Genomic DNA, 19,059 nt, shown 5'->3' on the forward strand with positions numbered 1-19,059 from the left:
GTAGGAAGGCACCCTTGCCTCCGGTAACCGTAGAAATAATGGAGTCCAGGCCTGGACCAAATAAAATCTTTCCCTTGAAGGGAAGAGAAAGGAGTCTGGACTTAGAAGTCATATCCAGAGCGCCCGGCGGGCTAGGACCGCAAAGCCAGAGGCCTTTGCATTTAGGTGAATAATTTGCATGTTCACATCACAGATAAAAGCATTAGCAATTCTCAGAGCTTTAATTCTGTCTTGAATATCCTCAAAGGGAGACTCCACCTCAATGAGTTCCGACAAAGTCGCACCAGTAGGTAGCCGCTCTGGCAATTGCAGCAGCCAGTTGAAACAAAAATCCTGTATGTTGAAAAAGCTTTCTCAGAAAGGTTTCCATTTTCTTATCTATCGGCTCTCTGAACAAAGAAGTATCCTCAAGAGGTATAGTAGTAAGTTTAGCAAGCGTAGAGATAGCACCATCCACCTTAGGAATGGAACCTCACAATTCGAGTTGAGAGTCCGGGACCGGGAAAACTTTTTAAAAGTAGACGAGGGGGAAAGGAAGAACCAATTCTTTCCCATTCGTTAATAATGTTCGCCATCTTAACCGGCACAGAAAAAGTAAAAGGAACTTTCCTGTCTTCCTAAACTCTGTCTAATTTAGGTATCATAGGTAATTCAGGCAGCGCGGCCTCTGGAACCTCTAACAAAGACACAATAATAAAAAACACAAGTGCTCAATTTTAAATCTAAAGGACGGTTCCTCCGCAGCAGGAGGCTTAGACGCTAAGGACTCTGACCCAGAAAGTTCACCCTCTGAAGCTACAGAGGTTAACTCATCAACGGATAACTGGGACATAATAGCTAAATCCAATAAATATTTAGATGACTCCGGTCACAAGAGCTTTGTTTAACTTTTCTCTTGCGTTTGTTAGAACGAGGTAATGCACCAAGGGCCGCAGACACTGCAGTTTGTAACTGCGCGGCAAAGTCCGCAGAAATAAAGGCCCCCTCCGGATGGAGGATTAGATGTGATACAGGGAACTGCATGTGGAGTGGATAATGTAGCAAGGGTAGTAATCTCACGGGACACCGAGTCCTGAGAGGTAGACGGCTCAGAGGGACTAAGAGCCTTTAGCAGGCTTGTCTCCCCTTCTTAGACTTTATAACAGTGTTAAAGGGACAGTCTATACCAGAATTTTTATTGTTTAAAAATAGATAATCCCTTTATTACCCATTCCCTAGTTTTGCATAACCAACAGTTATATAAATACTTTTTATCTCTGTGATTACCCTGTATCTAAGCCTCTGCAAACTGCCCCTTTATTTCAGTTCTTTTGATAGACATCCATTTTAGCCAATCAGAGCTGGATCACTGGAACTACACGTGCATGAGCACAGTGTTATCTATATGACACACATGAACTAACACCCTCTAGTTGTGAAAAACTGTCAAAATGCCCTGAGAGAAGAGGCGGCCTTTAAGGGCTTAGAAATTAGCATATGAACCTCCTAGGTTAGCTTTCAACTAAGAATACCAAGAGAACAAAGCAAAATTGGTGATAAAAGTAAATTGGAAAGTTGTTTAAAATTACATTCTCTATCTATCTGAATCATGAAAGTTTATTTTGGACTAGACTGTCCCTTTAAGGCATGTGGAACATAATTGAGTGGGCGGGAAAACCACGGCTTCCTCCACAATATAAACAGGTATGATTTAGTACAGAAGGAGTACCTTCTAACATGTCAGAGTCCTCCATAGCTCAGATTATACCCACAGAAGGACACAAATAAAAACGTGTTTTTTTAAAAAAAAAAAAATTATAGAAAACCGCACCTTTATACTCCAATGGCTGGAGCACTCACCACCTCCTAGACCCAGACAGTTAATAGAGGAAATGCTCTCCACAGGTTCAAGTCTCAGCCGGAACAGAGGAAATTAACATAGACCACACCCAGTCACATGGAGTGCAAAACAGCACTTCCCTTGTTATTACAAGTACAGCAAGTAATAGGAGCTGTGCAACACTTTCAAAACGAAAGTGAAACTTAAAGTGAAACCTGCTTGTTCCAGCCAAAAACACAGTCTATCAGCACAGGAAAAAAAAAATCACACAAAGCAGCATGTAAATAATACTTATTAATTAACCACAACTGTTCAATAAACACCCTTCAGAGGATATTAACCCTGGATCCTATCAAGGTATAAAGGAGCCACACTGTGACCCTGTATAGCGTTTTATGTGTAAAAATTGAAACTATCTTACCTCCAGGATCCATGCTGTGGAACAGAACACAACCTTTGAAGTGTGACAGTCTTATAGCAGTGCTCCTGACATGGACTTGAGTAAGGCAGTGAAACTCATCAACACCGATTGCTTAGCAGTAGTATGGATGGTTTTGCAGAAAAACTTTCCCTGCATCTCCAGACTCTTAACCTTCATCAATACTTTCACTGAGAGGTTGATATGACTACTTAAAAACTCCAGTCCTATCTCAAAGGGCAGATACCCTTTTTTCAGGACTCTCCGAATCTTCTGACACCTCTCTGCCACCTCCTAAATGTGACGAAAGGCAAAGAATGACTGGGGTAATGAGGAAGTGGGTGGGATATTTAAGGCTTTGGCGTCTGCCTCCTCCTGGTGGCCAGGTGTTGTATTTCCAAACATGTAAGAGACTCCCAGGCGCCTACCCTGAGGAGGCTAGGTTTGAGTGAACGGATATACCAGTGTAGCTCAAAAATATATATATAATTTAATATAATATAATACAGAGTAAAAACAAAGTAAAAGCAAATTACAGTACAACCTTCATGGATCCATGATAAAGAATAGTATGTCACAAATTTATAAAAAATATATAAATAAAAACAATACGCAATTGATTGCAGCAAGATAAGAACAAACCAATAGTGGTGATACAAATCTATTAGCCTCAAATGGTAATCTTTGTTAATTAGACAGCGAAGTTATTCCTAAAAAGTGTGTAAAATCCTGTAATTAGTAATCAATGTGTTTTCCAAAACTAAATTCTATGTGATCCGATGGTGGTTGAAAGTCTAAATCAGTGATGAAAGTCTCAAAAAATAGTAACCAAAGTTCCGTGTATCAAACAAGTAGAAAATTGGTGCAGTTGTAGCAAATTCTTAGTGTTGAAAACTTCACAGCATAAAAAGTGATGTATAAAAATCCAAAAAATGAGAAAAATAAGAATATAAAAAATAAAAAATTAAAAATACAAAAAAAAATTGAATTGTAACTGCTCCAACAGTCTTCAAAAACTAATATTAGTGATACTTGATAGTTGATGTAAAAGCAATACAGCAATAACAAAAGGGAAAAAAGGGAAAAAAACGATCCACCTGTGGAAAAAGCAAAAATAGAATATAGTGTAGATTGTCCTAAATAAATGGCAAACAATAGAATAAGGCTTACCAGTGCTGGTCAATGCGTTTCGGCCCGTGCTAGGCCTTTCTCAAGACTGGTTTGTGAATGCTAAAGGTGGCCTTATATAGGGTACTTTACCGGATATTGTACAATGTTTACTTCCGGTTTTCCGAAATGAGATATTTTTTGGCAAACTGTTTTTAACTTCTATAAGATTAAATATGCTTCAGTATGTTGTAATGGAATATAAGGGGATGTTTCCCCGATTAAATCCTCATAGTTGGGTAGTTTTATTTATCTGTCCTGTTCACTCCGTGACGTCACTTCCGGTACAGGTAATTTATACGATCAGATTATATAGATCGTCGGTTCAAATACGAGTAAACTTACGATTAGGGGTTTGTATTTGCTAAATACATGCTGATAATGTCAATTTTCATTCCATTTTTGAATAAGTACTAGAACTAGGTCAGTGATCGGACCGACCTGATTGGTCGTGACGTCACAACCTAGGGTATGCGCCTTAGATTGGATCTGAGAGAGGTGTGTTTATTATCCCAGCTGTCTTATTGGTGTATGTTCGGGCTATACTATTGGCCCTAGTTGGAGGTGTGTAAGTATTCTCTAATTCTGATTGGATATAGAGGTTACAGCTTGTTTTGACAGCGGAAATCTTTCCGTAGTATTTTTACAAGATTCCTGAATGTAAAAGTGGTAGGAATAGTGCTCTGTAATATGTTTTCAACTTAAAGAAATTTCTAGTGTAAAAGTTTTATAACTTACAAGATATGTTTCAGATTTTATGGCGATCATCAAATGGAAATATCTCGATTAGTCTTATATCTGTGTGTTAGGATATGTTAAGATATTGATTACATATGCAAATTTCGTGACCAGATTCACACACTGGAAAATCCTTTATAAATGAAGGCTTTTTACAGACAGAAAAAGCCAGGCTAATGCAAAAAACAAGATATAACTCCCCCTTGTTTTCGGCCAGCGAATAACTGATTTATCCTAGAATAATCGACTAGGTTTCCTTGTTTGCCTGGATCACCATTCTTTTGGGAAAATCAAGCCCCCAGAGAAGGGCTATTGCCTCCCTCGCTCTTTCACTTCACTAAAGTGGTCCCTCATATTATAAATACCACTTATCGTAAGAAGACACATTTCTCCCTATTTTTAAACTAGATTTAGTAATGTATACCACTAATCGATTCTCACAATTTTGCAAGACCCAATTTTATTGTTTGTAACCGGTCACAAAATTTGCATATGAAATCAATATCTTAACATATCCTAACACACAGATATAAGACTAATCGAGATATTTCCATTTGATGATCGCCATAAAATCTGAAACATATCTTGTAAGTTATAAAACTTTTACACTAGAAATTTCTTTAAGTTGAAAACATATTACAGAGCACTATTCCTACCACTTTTACATTCAGGAATCTTGTAAAAATACTACGGAAAGATTTCCGCTGTCAAAACAAGCTGTAACCTCTATATCCAATCAGAATTAGAGAATACTTACACACCTCCAACTAGGGCCAATAGTATAGCCCGAACATACACCAATAAGACAGCTGGGATAATAAACACACCTCTCTCAGATCCAATCTAAGGCGCATAACCTAGGTTGTGACGTCACGACCAATCAGGTCGGTCCGATCACGGACCTAGTTCTAGTACCTATTCAAAAATGGAATGAAAATTGACATCATTATCAGCATGTATTTAGCAAATACAAACCCCTAATCGTAAGTTTACTCGTATTTGAACCGACGATCTATATAATCTGATCCTATAAATTACCTATACCGGAAGTGACGTCACGATGTCCACGGAGTGAACAGGACAGATAAATAAAACTACCTAACTATGAGGATTTAATCGGGGAAACATCCCCTTATATTCCATTACAACATACTGAAGCATATTTAATCTTATAGAAGTTAAAAACAGTTTGCCAAAAAATATCTCATTTCGGAAAACCGGAAGTAAACATTGTACAATATCCGGTAAAGTACCCTATATAAGGCCACCTTTAGCATTCACAAACCAGTCTTGAGAAAGGCCTAGCACGGGCCGAAACGCGTTGACCAGCACTGGTAAGCCTTATTCTATTGTTTGCCATTTATTTAGGACAATCTACACTATATTCTATTTTTGCTTTTTCCACAGGTGGATCGTTTATTTCCCTTTTTTCCCTTTTGTTATTGCTGTATTGCTTTTACATCAACTATCAAGTATCACTAATATTAGTTTTTGAAGACTGTTGGAGCAGTTACAATTCAATTTTTTGTTGTATTTTTCATTTTTTATATTCTTATTTTTCTCATTTTTTGGATTTTTATACATCACTTTTTATGCTGTGAAGTTTTCAACACTAAGAATTTGCTACAACTGCACCAATTTTCTACTTGTTTGATACACAGAACTTTGGTTACTATTTTTTGAGACTTTCATCACTGATTTAGACTTTCAACCACCATCGGATCACATAGAATTTACTTTTGGAAAACACATTGATTACTAATTACAGGATTTTATACACTTTTTAGGAATAACTTTGCTGTCTAATTAACAAAGATTACCATTTGAGGCTAATAGATTTGTATCACCACTATTGGTTTGTTCTTATCTTGCTGCAATCAATTGCGTATTGTTTTTATTTATATATTTTTTATAAATTTGTGACATACTATTCTTTATCATGGATCCATGAAGGTTGTACTGTAATTTGTTTTTACTCTGTATTATATTATATTAAATTATATATATATTTTTGAGCTACACTGGTATATCCGTTCACTCAAACCTAGCCTCCTCAGGGTAGGCGCCTGGGAATCTCTTACATTTTTAGTATCTTACACTGGGTAATAGCTAGGAGTCACCCACCCCCAGGCTCATAGGTTCTTATCAGGCGCTAAGGTCTATCTTTCAAATTGTATTTCCAAACAGTAAGGAAAGAAGCCGTGGACTCTCCCTATCTTAGGAAGGAAAAGCACTGTTTTATATCCCTTTAAAATGCTATAGGTTTTCACTTGACATTAAATTAAGGAATCCTAAATATACTTCTTAAAAAAGACGAAAGAAATACATAACATTTACAAAATGGTCATACGATTATAGATAATTGGTCAGAAAGCCGTAGAGTAGGAAGTCTCCAATACACTATGTTTAATATAGAAATCAAAAAGTATATTTCACTACAGCAACAGAGATTCCAACTATAAAACCATAATATGGTGATTTTGTAAAGTGGAGTAAAACAGATCTCATACTGTCCTCTCAGGAAGACAGTCGGCTATTGTTTTTTGTTACACTATGTGACATACAATCGAACCTCCCAGGATACCATTTCTTTCAATCCCGTAACTATTTGCCCTTTAGCACCGTAGCTCCAACTGCTGTAAAGGGACAGCAAAAGTACCACAACTTCTAACATACATATGGAACAATATCAATTAAAAGGTTCTTTCTTTATGCCTCAAAATATATAAAAGCTACATCAAATATATGTTACATAATTTGTCATGCAATGTCCAGTGGCTAAGGACACATTTGTATTAAAGGAGAAAGCCAAACCTACAAAGCCTCAGACAGTAGATTTATTCAGCCCAGGAACATCTTTAAGTAAGACACTAATCTTTATCTATAGTCATCTGTATTTTTATAGTAAAAAGACTAAAGCAATCACAAGATTTCTATTACAGATATGCACCAGGCTTGTGCTACCTGCATGCGACCTCTCTATTAGGTCAGTGCAACACTGATACTCACCCTACTCAGCTGCTCTAAGAGTCTTTGATTTTGCTCAGATAGTTCCTGAACAGCAGTAGATTTCTCTCGTTCGACTTCTCGTAAGTGCAATTGTTGCTTTTCCAGCATTTCCTGCAGCTGTTTCACATCACTTTCCAGTTCTGATACTCTTCCTTCCCATTCCCCTTCACGATTCTCAAATCTCCATTTTAATTCATGTTTCTCTTGCTCCAAGTGCTGAAACAAAAAATAAAGTTAAAGAAACATGAAACCCAAACATTTTCTTTCATGATCTAGGTAGAGCATACAATTTTAAATAACTTTCCAGTTTACTTCTATTACCAAATTTGCTTCATTCTATTGGTATCAGTTGTTGAAGGAGCAGCACTGCACTACTGGTTTGTAACTGAAACCCGTGGGGCGTGCAGAAATAGCGCAATCTCGCTAGTTTTGGTGAGATAGCGGCAGAGAGAGGCCAAGGACAGCAGTGTCATACAGGGTACGACACTAGTCCTTAAGGGCTTAACAACCAGCGTCGTACAGGGTACGGCGCTGGTCGTTAAGGAGTTAAAGGGACAGGATTGTGATGCAGCCCACCAGTCTATATTGCACTGCCAGCACTGTGCGGTTTCCTTTTTGCATTTTGAAATTAGATCACATCTTATTTCTGCAGCCTCTGGCACTTGCAGTTTACAAAAAACATAATTTATGTAAGAACTTACCTGATAAATTCATTTCTTTCATATTAGCAAGAGTTCATGAGCTAGTGACGTATGGGATATACATTCCTACCAGGAGGGGCAAAGTTTCCCAAACCTTAAAATGCCTACAAATACACCCCTCACCACAACCACAATTCAGTTTAACGAATAGCCAAGAAGTGGGGTGATAAGAAAGGAGCAAAAGCATCAAAAATAAGGAATTGGAATAATTGTGCTTTATACAAAAAAATCATAACCACCACTAAAAGGGTGGGCCTCATTGACTCTTGCTAATATGAAAGAAATGAATTTATCAGGTAAGTTCTTACATAAATTATGTTTTCTTTCATGTAATTAGCAAGAGTCCATGAGCTAGTGACGTATGGGATAGCAGATACCCAAGATGTGGAACTTCCACGCAAGAGTCACTAGAGAGGGAGGGATAAAATAAAGACAGCCTATTCCGCTGAAAAAATAATCCACAACCCAAATCAAAAAGTTTTAATCTTATAATGAAAAAAAAACCTGAAATTATAAGCAGAAGAATCAAACTGAAACAGCTGCCTGAAGTACTTTTCTACCAAAAACTGCTTCAGAAGAAGAGAAAATATCAAATTGGTAGAATTTAGTAAAAGTATGCAAAGAAGACCAAGTTGCTGCTTTGCAAATCTGATCAACAGAAGCTTCATTCCTAAAAGCCCAGGAAGTAGAAACTGACCTAGTAGAATAAGCCGTAATCCTTTGAGGCGGGGATTTACCCGACTCTACATAAGCATGATGAATCAAAAGACTTTAACCAAGATGCCAAAGAAATGGCAGAAGCCTTCTGACCTTTCCTAGAACCAGAAAAGATAACAAATAGACTAGAAGTCTTTCTGAAATCTTTAGTAGCTTCAACGTAATATTTCAAAGCTCTTACTATATCCAAAGAATGTAAAGATCTCTCCAGAGAATTCTTAGGATTAGGACACAATGAAGGGACAGTAATTTCTCTACTAATGTTGTTAGAATTCACAACTTTAGGTAAAAATGTAAATGAAGTCCGCAACACCGCCTTATCCTGATGAAAAATCAGAAAAGGAGATTCACAAGAAAGAGCAGATAACTCAGAAACCCTTCTAGCCGAAGAGATTGCCAAAAGGAACAATACTTTCCAAGAAAGTAATTTAATATCCAGAGAATGCATAGGTTCAAACGGAGGAGCCTGTAAAGCCCTCAGAACCAAATTGAGACTCCAAGGAGGAGAGATTGACTTAATGACAGGTTTGATACGAACCAAAGCCTGTACAAAACAATGAATATCAGGATGATTAGCAATCTTTCTGTGAAAAAGAACAGAAAGAGCAGAGATTTGTCCTTTCAAAGAACTTGCAGACAAACCCTTATCCAAACCATCTTGAAGAAATTGTAAAATTCTAGGAATTCTAAAAGAATGCCAAGAGAATTTATGTGATGAACACCAAGAAATATAAGTCTTCCAGACTCGGTAATAGATCTTTCTAGACACAGATTTACGAGCCTGTAACATAATATTAATCACTGAGTCAGAGAAACCTCTATGACTAAGTATTAAGTGTTCAATTTCCATACCTTCAAATTTAATGATTTGAGATCCTGATGGAAAAATGGGCCTTGAGACAGAAGGTCTGGCCTTAACGGAAGTGTCCAAGGTTGGCAACTGGCCATCTGAACGAGATCCGCATACCAAAACCTGTGTGGCCATGCTGGAGCCACCAGCAGTACAACAAACGCTCCATTAGGATTTTGGAAATCACTTTTGGAAGAAGAACTAGAGGCGGAAAGATATAAGCAGGTTGATAATTCCAAAGAAGTGACAACGCGTCCACCGCCTCCGCCTGAGGATCCCTGGATCTGGACAGATACCTGGGAAGTTTCTTGTTTAGATGAGAGGCCATCAGATCTATTTCTGGAAATCCCCAGATTTGAACAATCTGAAGAAAAACCTCTGGGTGAAGAGACCATTCGCCCGGATGTAACGTCTGGCGACTGAGATAATCCGCTTCCCAATTGTCTATACCTGGGATGTAAACCGCAGAAATTAGACAGGAGCTGGATTCTGCCCATACAAGTATTCGAGATACTTCTTTCATAGCCTGAGGACTGTGAGTCCCCCCTTGATGATTGACATATGCCACGGTTGTGACATTGTCTATCTGAAAAAAAATGAACGATTCTCTCTTCAGAAGAGGCCAGAACTGAAGAGCTCTGAAAATCGCACGGAGTTCCAAAATGTTGATTGGTAATCTCGCCTCCTGAGATTCCCAAACCCCCTGCACTGTCAGAGATCCCCATACAGCTCCCAAACCTGAAAGACTCGCATCTGTTGAGATCACAGTCCAGGTTGGGCGAACAAAAGAGGCCCCCTGTACTAAACGATGGTGATCCAACCACCAAGTCAGAGAAGATCGAACATTGGGATTTAAGGATATTAGTTGTGATATCTTTGTATAATCCCTGCACCATTGGTTCAGCATTCAAAGCTGGAGAGGTCTCATGTGAAAATGAGCAAAAGGGATTGCGTCCGATGCAGCAGTCATGAGACCTAAAATTTCCATGCACAAAGCTACCGAAGGGAAAGATTGAGACTGAAGGTTTCAACAAGCTGAAACCAAATTCAGACGTCTCTTTTCTGTTAGAGACAAAGTCATGGACACTGAATCTATTTGGAAACCTAAAAAGGTTACCCTTGTCTGAGGAATTAAGGAACTCTTTGGTAAATTGATCCTCCAACCATGTCTTTGAAGAAACACCACAAGTTGATTCGTGTGAGATTCTGCAGAATGTAAAGACTGAGCAAGTACCAAGATATCGTCCAAATAAGGAAATACCGCAATACCCTGCTCCCTGATAACAGAGAGAAGGTCACCGAGAACCTTCAAAAAGATCCTTGGAGCTGTTGCTAGACCAAAAGGAAGAGCAACAAACTGGTAATGCTCATCTAGAAAAGAGAATCTCAGGAACTGATAGTGATCCGGATGAATTGGAATATGAAGATATGCATTCTGTAAGTCTATTGTGGACATATAATGCCCTTGCTGAACAAAAGGCAGAATAGTCCTTATAGTCACCATCTTGAATGTTGGTATCCTTACATAACTATTCAATATTTTTAGATCCAGAACAGGTCTGAAAGAATTCTCTCTTTGGAACAACAAACAGATTTGAATAAAACCCCAGTCCCCGTTACAGAACTGGAACTGGCACAATTAACCCAGCTGACTCCAGATCTGAAACACATTTCAGAAACGCTTGAGCCTTTACTGGGTTTACTGGAATGCGTGAAAGAAAGAATCACAGGCGGTCTTACCTTGAAACCTATTCTGTACCCTTGTGAAACAATGTTCGGAATCCAAAGATTTTGAATCGAATCGATCCAAACATCTTTGAAAAATCGTAACCTGCCCCCTACCAGCTGAGCTGGAATGAGGGCCGCACCTTCATGCGGATTTGGGAGCTGGTTTTGACTTTCTGAAAGGCTTGGATTTATTCCAGACTGGAGGTTTCCAAACGGAAACTGTTCCTTTAGAGGAAGTGTCAGGCTTTTGTTCCTTATTCTGACGAAAGGAACGAAATCGATTAGCAGCCCTATATTTACCTTTAGATTTTTTATCCTGAGGTAAAAAGGCTCCCTTCCCCCCAGTAACAGTTGAAATTATTGAGTCTAACTGAGAACCAAACAATTTATTACCTTGGAAAGAAAGAGAAAGCAACGTTGACTTAGAAGTCATATCTGCATTCCAAGACTTAAGCCATAAAGCTCTTCTGGCTAAAATAGCTAAAGACATATACCTGACATCAATTCTAATGATATCGAAAATGGCATCACAAATAAAGTTATTAGCATGTTGAAGGAGTTTAACAATGCTATAAGCATTATGGTCTGACACTTGTTGCGCTAAAGCCTCCAACCAGAAGTTGAAGCTGCAGCAACATCAGCCAAAGAAATAGCAGGTCTAAGAAGATTACCTGAACATAAATAAGCCTTCCTTAGAAAGGATTCAAGCTTCCTATCTAAAGGATCTTTAAATGAAATACTATCTGCCGTAGGAATAGTAGTATGTTTAGCAAGAGTAGAAATAGCCCCATCAACTTTGGGGATTTTCTCCCAAAACTCTAATCTATCAGATGGCAAAGGGTACAATTTCTTAAACCTTGGAAGAGTAAATGAAGTACCCAGACTATTCCATTCCCTAGAAATTACTTCTGAAATAGCATCAGGAACTGGAAAAACTTCTGGAATAACTACAGGAGGTTTGAAAACTGAATTTAAACGCTTAGTAGTTTTAATATCAAGAGGACTAGACTCCTCCATATCTAATGCAATCAACACTTCTTTAAGTAAAGAACGAATAAACTCCATCTTAAATAAATATGAAGATTTATCAGTGTCAATATCTAAGGTAGAATCTTCTGAACCAGATAGATCCTCATCAGAAATAGTTAAGTCAGAATGATGGCGGTCAAATAAAAATTCATCTGAAACATGTGAAGTTTTAAAAGACCTCTTACGTTTACTAAGAGGAATAACAGACAGAGCCTTCCGAATAGATTTAGAAACAAATTCTTTAACATTAACAGGAACATCCTGAACATTAGATGTTGAAGGAACAACAACAGGTAATGGATTATTACTAATGGAAATGCTATCTGCGTTTGATAGCTTATGACAACTATCACAAACAACAGCCGGAGGAACAGTTACCAAAAGTTTACAACAAATGCACTTAGCTTTGGTAGAACCGACATCAGGCAGCGCTTTTCTAGAAGTAGATTCTGATCCAGGGTCAGGTAGTGACATCTTGCAATATGTAAAAGAAAAAACAACATATAAAGCAAAATGATCAAATTCCTTAAATGGCAGTTTCAGGAATGGGAAAAAATGCAAAATGAAACAAGCCTCTAGAAAACCAGAAGCAACTAAAAAGTGAGACTGAAATAATGTGAAAAAAACTGGCGCCAAGTATGACGCCCATATTTAGAATAACGCCCACAAATTTTGGCGCCAAGAATGACGCCCAAATGTTTTGGCGCCAAAAAAACATCCGCAATACACATACGTCAAAAAATGACGCAATGACGTGAAAACTTCCGGCGCCAACTATGACGTCGGAAATGACAAAAATTTTGCGCCAAAAAGTCTCGCGCCAAAAATGACGCAATAAATAGAAGCATTTTTTGCACCCGCGAGCCTAACAGCCCGCAATTTTTGAAAAAAAGTCAATTGAAAATTGAAGGTAAGATAAATGAAATTTATATGCATTTTCCCTAAAAAAGAAACTGACAGTCTGAAATGAAGGAATACTGATTACCCTGAGTCATGGCAAATATAAGTTTAAACACATATATTTAGAACTTTACATATAAAGTGCCCAACCATAGCTTTGAGTGTCATAAATAGAAATAAGATTTACTTACCCTAAGACACTCATCTACATATAGTAGATAGCCAAACCAGTACTGAAACGAGAATCAGTAGAGGTAATGGTATATAAGAGTATATCGTCGATCTGAAAAGGGAGGTAAGAGAAGAAATCTCTACGACCGATAACAGAGAACCTATGAAATAGATCCCCTAGTGGAAGACCATGGTATTCAAATAGGCAATACTCTCTTCACATCCCTCTGACATTCACTGCACTCTGAGAGGAAAAATGGGCTTCAGCCTGCTGCTAAGCGCATATCAACGAAGAATCTAGCACAAACTTACTTTACCACCATCATGGGAGGCAAAGTTTGTAAAACTGAATTGTGGGTGTGGTGAGGGGTGTATTTATAGGCATTTTAAGGTTTGGGAAACTTTGCCCCTCCTGGTAGGAATGCATATCCCATACGTCACTAGCTCATGGACTCTTGCTAATTACATGAAAGAAAATAAAGTGTCTATAAAGCCAAGGTCTTTAGAGCAAATGGGGACATGTTCCTGGTGTTCTTTGCTACAAGGATAACACCGGGTCTAAACTGCTGTGAGCAGTACCACAGCATTCCTCTACTTAAACAAGCATTTCTGTTGTCTTACTCTAGAATAACTTATTAGCCAAGTCTATTTAAAAAAAAAAAAAAAAAAAATTAAATATCTGGTTTGTGGTAATTTCTTTTTAACAGCCAAAATCCAGCCTCCATTTGTATTATATGAAGGGGCCAAACCAAGCTTAAATCTGCAGACAAAGCTTGCCATGTCCATTATGTTAGTATAAATTACACTGTTTTACAGTTATCAGTTTAACCCTGCTACATATTTCCCCATAAATGGATTTGCTTTGAGAAGTCTAGAGTGCGTATTTTCAGCTCTGAGCATTAGAAAATTTAACATTTTCAGAGCTAAATTACATGAAAAGGGATAAAAGAAATAAAAAGTGCAAAAGATTTACTACAAATAACTAAACTTATTATATAAAAATCTCAATATGTTTACAGTCCCTTTAAAGGCAAGTTGCATTTAGTGCTCCAGATGGGGTTTACAGACTAACTGGCGACTCTTATTTGAAAAAAGTACAAAAGCAGATTAAAAAAAACAAGATTATAACATGAATTTGTTTTTAAATTCAGCACTAGACCAATCCAAGAGATGCGTCACTTACCTATCCATTTCCCCAACTTCTATATATTTGTTTTGTTCATTTAGATATTTCATCTAATTAAATTTGAACTACATTACCATAATTATAGAGATTTTAGACTGTAAACATCTTGTGATGTTTACTGTAGAACAGTTACTTAGGGTTAAATACAACACACATATGTATATACATACACATTTATATTATATTAGCAAGGTGTAAACACGGTCTGCTTCCCAGTACAGTATGTGTTTGATTCTTCCATTGACTGCCATGCAGACCAGAGTGCTACACAAAACCAGGAAATCTACGTCATACTAAATTGAACACTGTTCCGGACAGCGAAAACCTATTTTGTGATTGATTTTAGCACTAGGATTACAATTTAATATGGACAGAGGAGTAGACAATAACTTTGCCACTACATCACACAATGAAATGCCGCTAAGGAACAACACAATTATAAATCATGTTCTAAATGTTGAACTATGATAGATACAATCAAAATTGCCATTTACCAAATTATTCAAATATGGAAAGAATTTCCACTAAGCCCTTTTCTCCCTCTGTAATATGAGCGGCAAATACAAAACTGACATTTTGTATTTTCAATTCAGACATTCAAACTAATCACCCAAGTCAAGGTTGCCAGGATATGTCCCCCTGCCCCGCAAAGTTGTGTTCCAGGTTATCTGTCCTTCTCTTTCACCAGTATCATCCTGTTTTAACAACTTAAAGGGACATTCAACTTTTTTGTGAGAACTTGAATAGTTTTTTCAACCATAGTAAAAAAAAAATATAAAAAAAATTGCATTATACATTCATTATTTTGCATACTTTTTTTTTTTTTTAAGTTGTGTTTCCCCCCCCCCCAGTTTTTAAAAGAACTAAAAGTACATACTCCAGACATTGCAGGCCTAACTCAGCTACATTCTACACAGTGCTTGTTTGATAACTGAAGTAACTCATCTATTTCTGTCCCTAATTGGCTTCAGGAGCAGAGATAAGTTAAGAGACTTTTAAAACTGTGTAAGGATGACAAGAAAAATAAATAAATATGATACATTTTGAAATTCCCTCTTAGATAATACAAGAAAAAAAAAGAGTCAACTAAAATGTCCCTTTAAACAACAAACATATTCTAGGCCTCTCTAAAGTGAAAATATCACTCCCATTTTTTTTTTTTTTTACTTGCTCTTAGAGTTTAAAGTGATTGTAAATCCTAGCGTTTCAACATTAGGATGTATCTCTAATATAAATATAATGGACTTTAATTTTTTAGAGCTTCAGTAAGGGTATGATTAAAAAGTACCTTTATTTAGCTTTACACTAAATACCCCCCCAAAGGCCACCCACGGCAAAACTAAATTTTGTTAATGAGATGAGGTTTCAACCTGTTATCCAATAGCTCTGCTAGCTATACAGTTTGCCGAATGGCTAGCACAGCTATTGGATAAGAGGTGGAAATGCCACCTCATGAAAAAATAAAATGTTTTGCTCTGGGCAGCTTGAGGAGGTTATTTAGTGTAAAGGTCAGCAAAACAAAGGTACTTTTAATCTTATCTTCACAAATGAAAGTAAAAAAAAAAAAAAAACACACTAGGATTTACAAATCACTAACTACAAGAATAAGATTTTGCAATTATCTAATAAAAGGGCAAAGTAACAAAATGTTTGTGTAATGCTACTTTTCTTCTAAAACTCCTAATTGGTTTATCCAAACAAAACAATTTCAGACATCATTAAACATTACCTTTGATAAATATAAAAATATAGAAAAAGTATCATTGTGCAAATTATTTTTATTTTAAGTTTTCTTAATACAGGTTATTTAAATATATGACCTGAAATATATACATTAAATTTTCAGTTTTATGCCATTATCAGACTGATGCGGCCATGGAACAGGTTAAAGGGAGAGTAAATGTTGAATAATCATATTATACAGTTTGTGTATTACAGTTCATGTAGATCTAAATTAACATTGGAGTTGCAAGATTATGACATTTTACCTTTGAAAATATCCTCTCAAACACTGCCTCCCCCTTCGAGGCCACACGTTTTATGCCTCATATCAGCAGTATGTTTGTGTGTGGGGGGTATAGCCAATGGAACAATTTGCCAGCCGGCATTATGAAGTAGCCGGGCGAGGGCAGCGCAATACTTTCTATTATAATATTCTCTTATTTATAAATGTTATTACTCTATCCAAAGCATAAATTAAGTACATCATTTAAATATAAATTAATTTATTGATAATTTGTGCAGGAAATATTGAAAAGTTTAAAGGGATATGAAACCCAAAAATTCTCTTTTCTGATTGAGACAGAGCATACAATTTTATCAAACTTGCTTTGTTCCCATGTTATTCACGGTTGCAGATATACCTAGGTAGGTGTGAACAGTACTATTTCCTGCCATGTAGTGCTCCAATCTAATGCTCTTGCAAATGGATAACATGCTTGCAAAACTGCTGCCATATATGCTCCAGGCACGTGCACACTCCTGAGCTTACAGCCTTGCAAAAACAAAAGATACCAATAGAAAAAAGAAAAATGTGATTATAGAAGTATATAAAAAAAAAAGTGGTTTAAAATGACAAGCTCAATCTGAATGATGAAAGAACAATATTGGTTTGAATATCTTTTAGCCTGGCACGTGCAGTAAAACCATTTAATGACCAGGATGTCTGCTAGGGGAAGATAGGCAAACAGACAGGAGCATGCTTAACAACAAGGTAATGACATAGGCATTCTCAATGGCTGTACCTCTCACTGCTAATGTTTAAAAAAAGCTAGATAACGCCTTTACTACCCATTCCCCAGCTTTGCACAAACAACGTTGTTATATTAATATCCTCAATGGAATGTTGGCATCGAAGCTGCTTCCAGGTGGATTCCGAAAAAGGCCATTATGGGAATCCACCGGGATGCAACGAAGGCAAACGGAGCATTAAAAAAAAAAAAATAAAAATAAATAATAATCGTAAAAAAACCCACCGCCCCCACGAAGTAAAAAAACAAACTAACCTCCCACACAAACCCACACATCGCAAAATAATAAAGTAATTAACCCCTTATCCACAAATAACCTAACAAATGAATCCCTTAACCGTCAACCACATCGCAACAAACCTAATAACCCTATTAATCCCTAAACTGCAAAACCCCCACATCGCAATAAACCTAATTACCCTATTAACCCCTTAAACCGCCAAAACCCACAATGCAAATAACTAAATTGCTAAGCCCCCTAACCTTACACCCCCTAAATTAAACCAAATTACCTAAATTAAAAATACAAAATTACAACTAAAATAAAAAACCTAACATTACTTTAAAAATAAAAAATAAATACGTTTAAATTAAACTAAAATTACAAAAAATAAAAAATGTCTAACAGAAAATAATAAACAAATTAAACCTAATCCCTATGAAAATAACCCCCCCCCAATAAAAACACCCCCTAATCTAATGCTAAACTACCAATAGCCCTTAAAAGAGCATTTTGCAGGGCATTGCCCTAAGTTAAACAGCTCTTTTACAGTTACAAAAAAAATCTAAGTCCCCCCTAACAGTAAAACCCACCACCGACCAATCCCCCCAAAATAAATAAACTTAACACAAAAAAAAAAACTAAACTACCCACTGCCCTGAAAAGGGCATTTGTATGGGCATTGCCCTTTAAAGGGCATTTAGCTCTTAAGAATTGCCCATCCCTAATCTAAATACAAACCCCCCCAAAAATTAAAAAACCCCTAAATCTAACCCCCAGGTTGGTACTCACGTTTCCTGAAGTCCGGTGGAGAAGGTCCTGTTCCAGACGGTGAAGTCTTCCAAGCGGGAACCTCTTCTTTCTTCTTCCAGGAACAAGCCGGCGTGGAATGCGCAACTGAAGACCGGCGACCTTGGAGCCATAAAGCATGGAGGATCCTCTTCGTACGATCTTTGCCGTATACTGAATAGTGAATTAAAGGTACGCGATTAAAGATGGTGCCCATTGAATTCCTATTGACTGATCTGATTCTTCAAATTCAAATCAGCTAATAGGATGAGGAGAGCTACTAAAATCCTATTGGCTAATTTGAACAGCCAATAGGATTTCAGTAGCTCTCATCCTATTGGCTGATTTGAATTTGAAAAATAAAAATCGGGCAATAGGAATTCAAGGGACACCACTATTCAGTGTACGGCAGTGATCGGAAGAAGAGGATCCTCCACGCTCCATTTCTCTGTGGTCGCCGGTCTTCAGTTCCGCATGCCTGGATGAAGAAAGAAGAGGTACCCGCTTGGAAGAAGATGTCGGCCGCTTGGAAGAAGACTTCAACACCTAAAAGAGGACCTTCTCCGCCGGCCTTCTACAACCTGGGGGTTAGACTTAATTTTTTTTTTTTTAATTAGGGATGGGCAGCAAAATAGCTGAATGCCCTTTTCAGGGCAATGGATAGTTTAGGTTTTTTAGTGTTAGGTTTTTTATTTTGGGGGATTGGTGGGTTTTACCGTTAGGAGGGACTTTGTTTATTTTTAATGTAAAAGAGCTGTTTAACTTAGGGCAATGCCCTACAAAAAGCCCTTTTAAGGGCTATTGGTAGTTTATTAGATTAGGGTCTGTTTTTATTTTTGGGGGTCTTTTATTTTCATAGGGATTAGG

The 19,059-nt window shown here is 37.3% G+C and overlaps 1 protein-coding gene across 1 annotated transcript in view; it reads right to left on the bottom strand.

The window, feature by feature from the left end:
- BICDL1 (BICD family like cargo adaptor 1) overlaps positions 1–19,059 on the bottom strand; it is a 261,541-nt gene that overhangs the window by 183,352 nt on the left and 59,130 nt on the right. Inside the window, exon 2 of the mRNA XM_053702062.1 lies at positions 7,152–7,367. Coding sequence (XP_053558037.1) covers positions 7,152–7,367 — 216 coding nt within the window. The remainder of the gene's footprint in view (positions 1–7,151; positions 7,368–19,059) is intronic.

This window comes from Bombina bombina, chromosome 2 (assembly GCF_027579735.1).
Source record: "Bombina bombina isolate aBomBom1 chromosome 2, aBomBom1.pri, whole genome shotgun sequence".
Taxonomy (NCBI): Eukaryota; Metazoa; Chordata; class Amphibia; order Anura; family Bombinatoridae; genus Bombina; species Bombina bombina.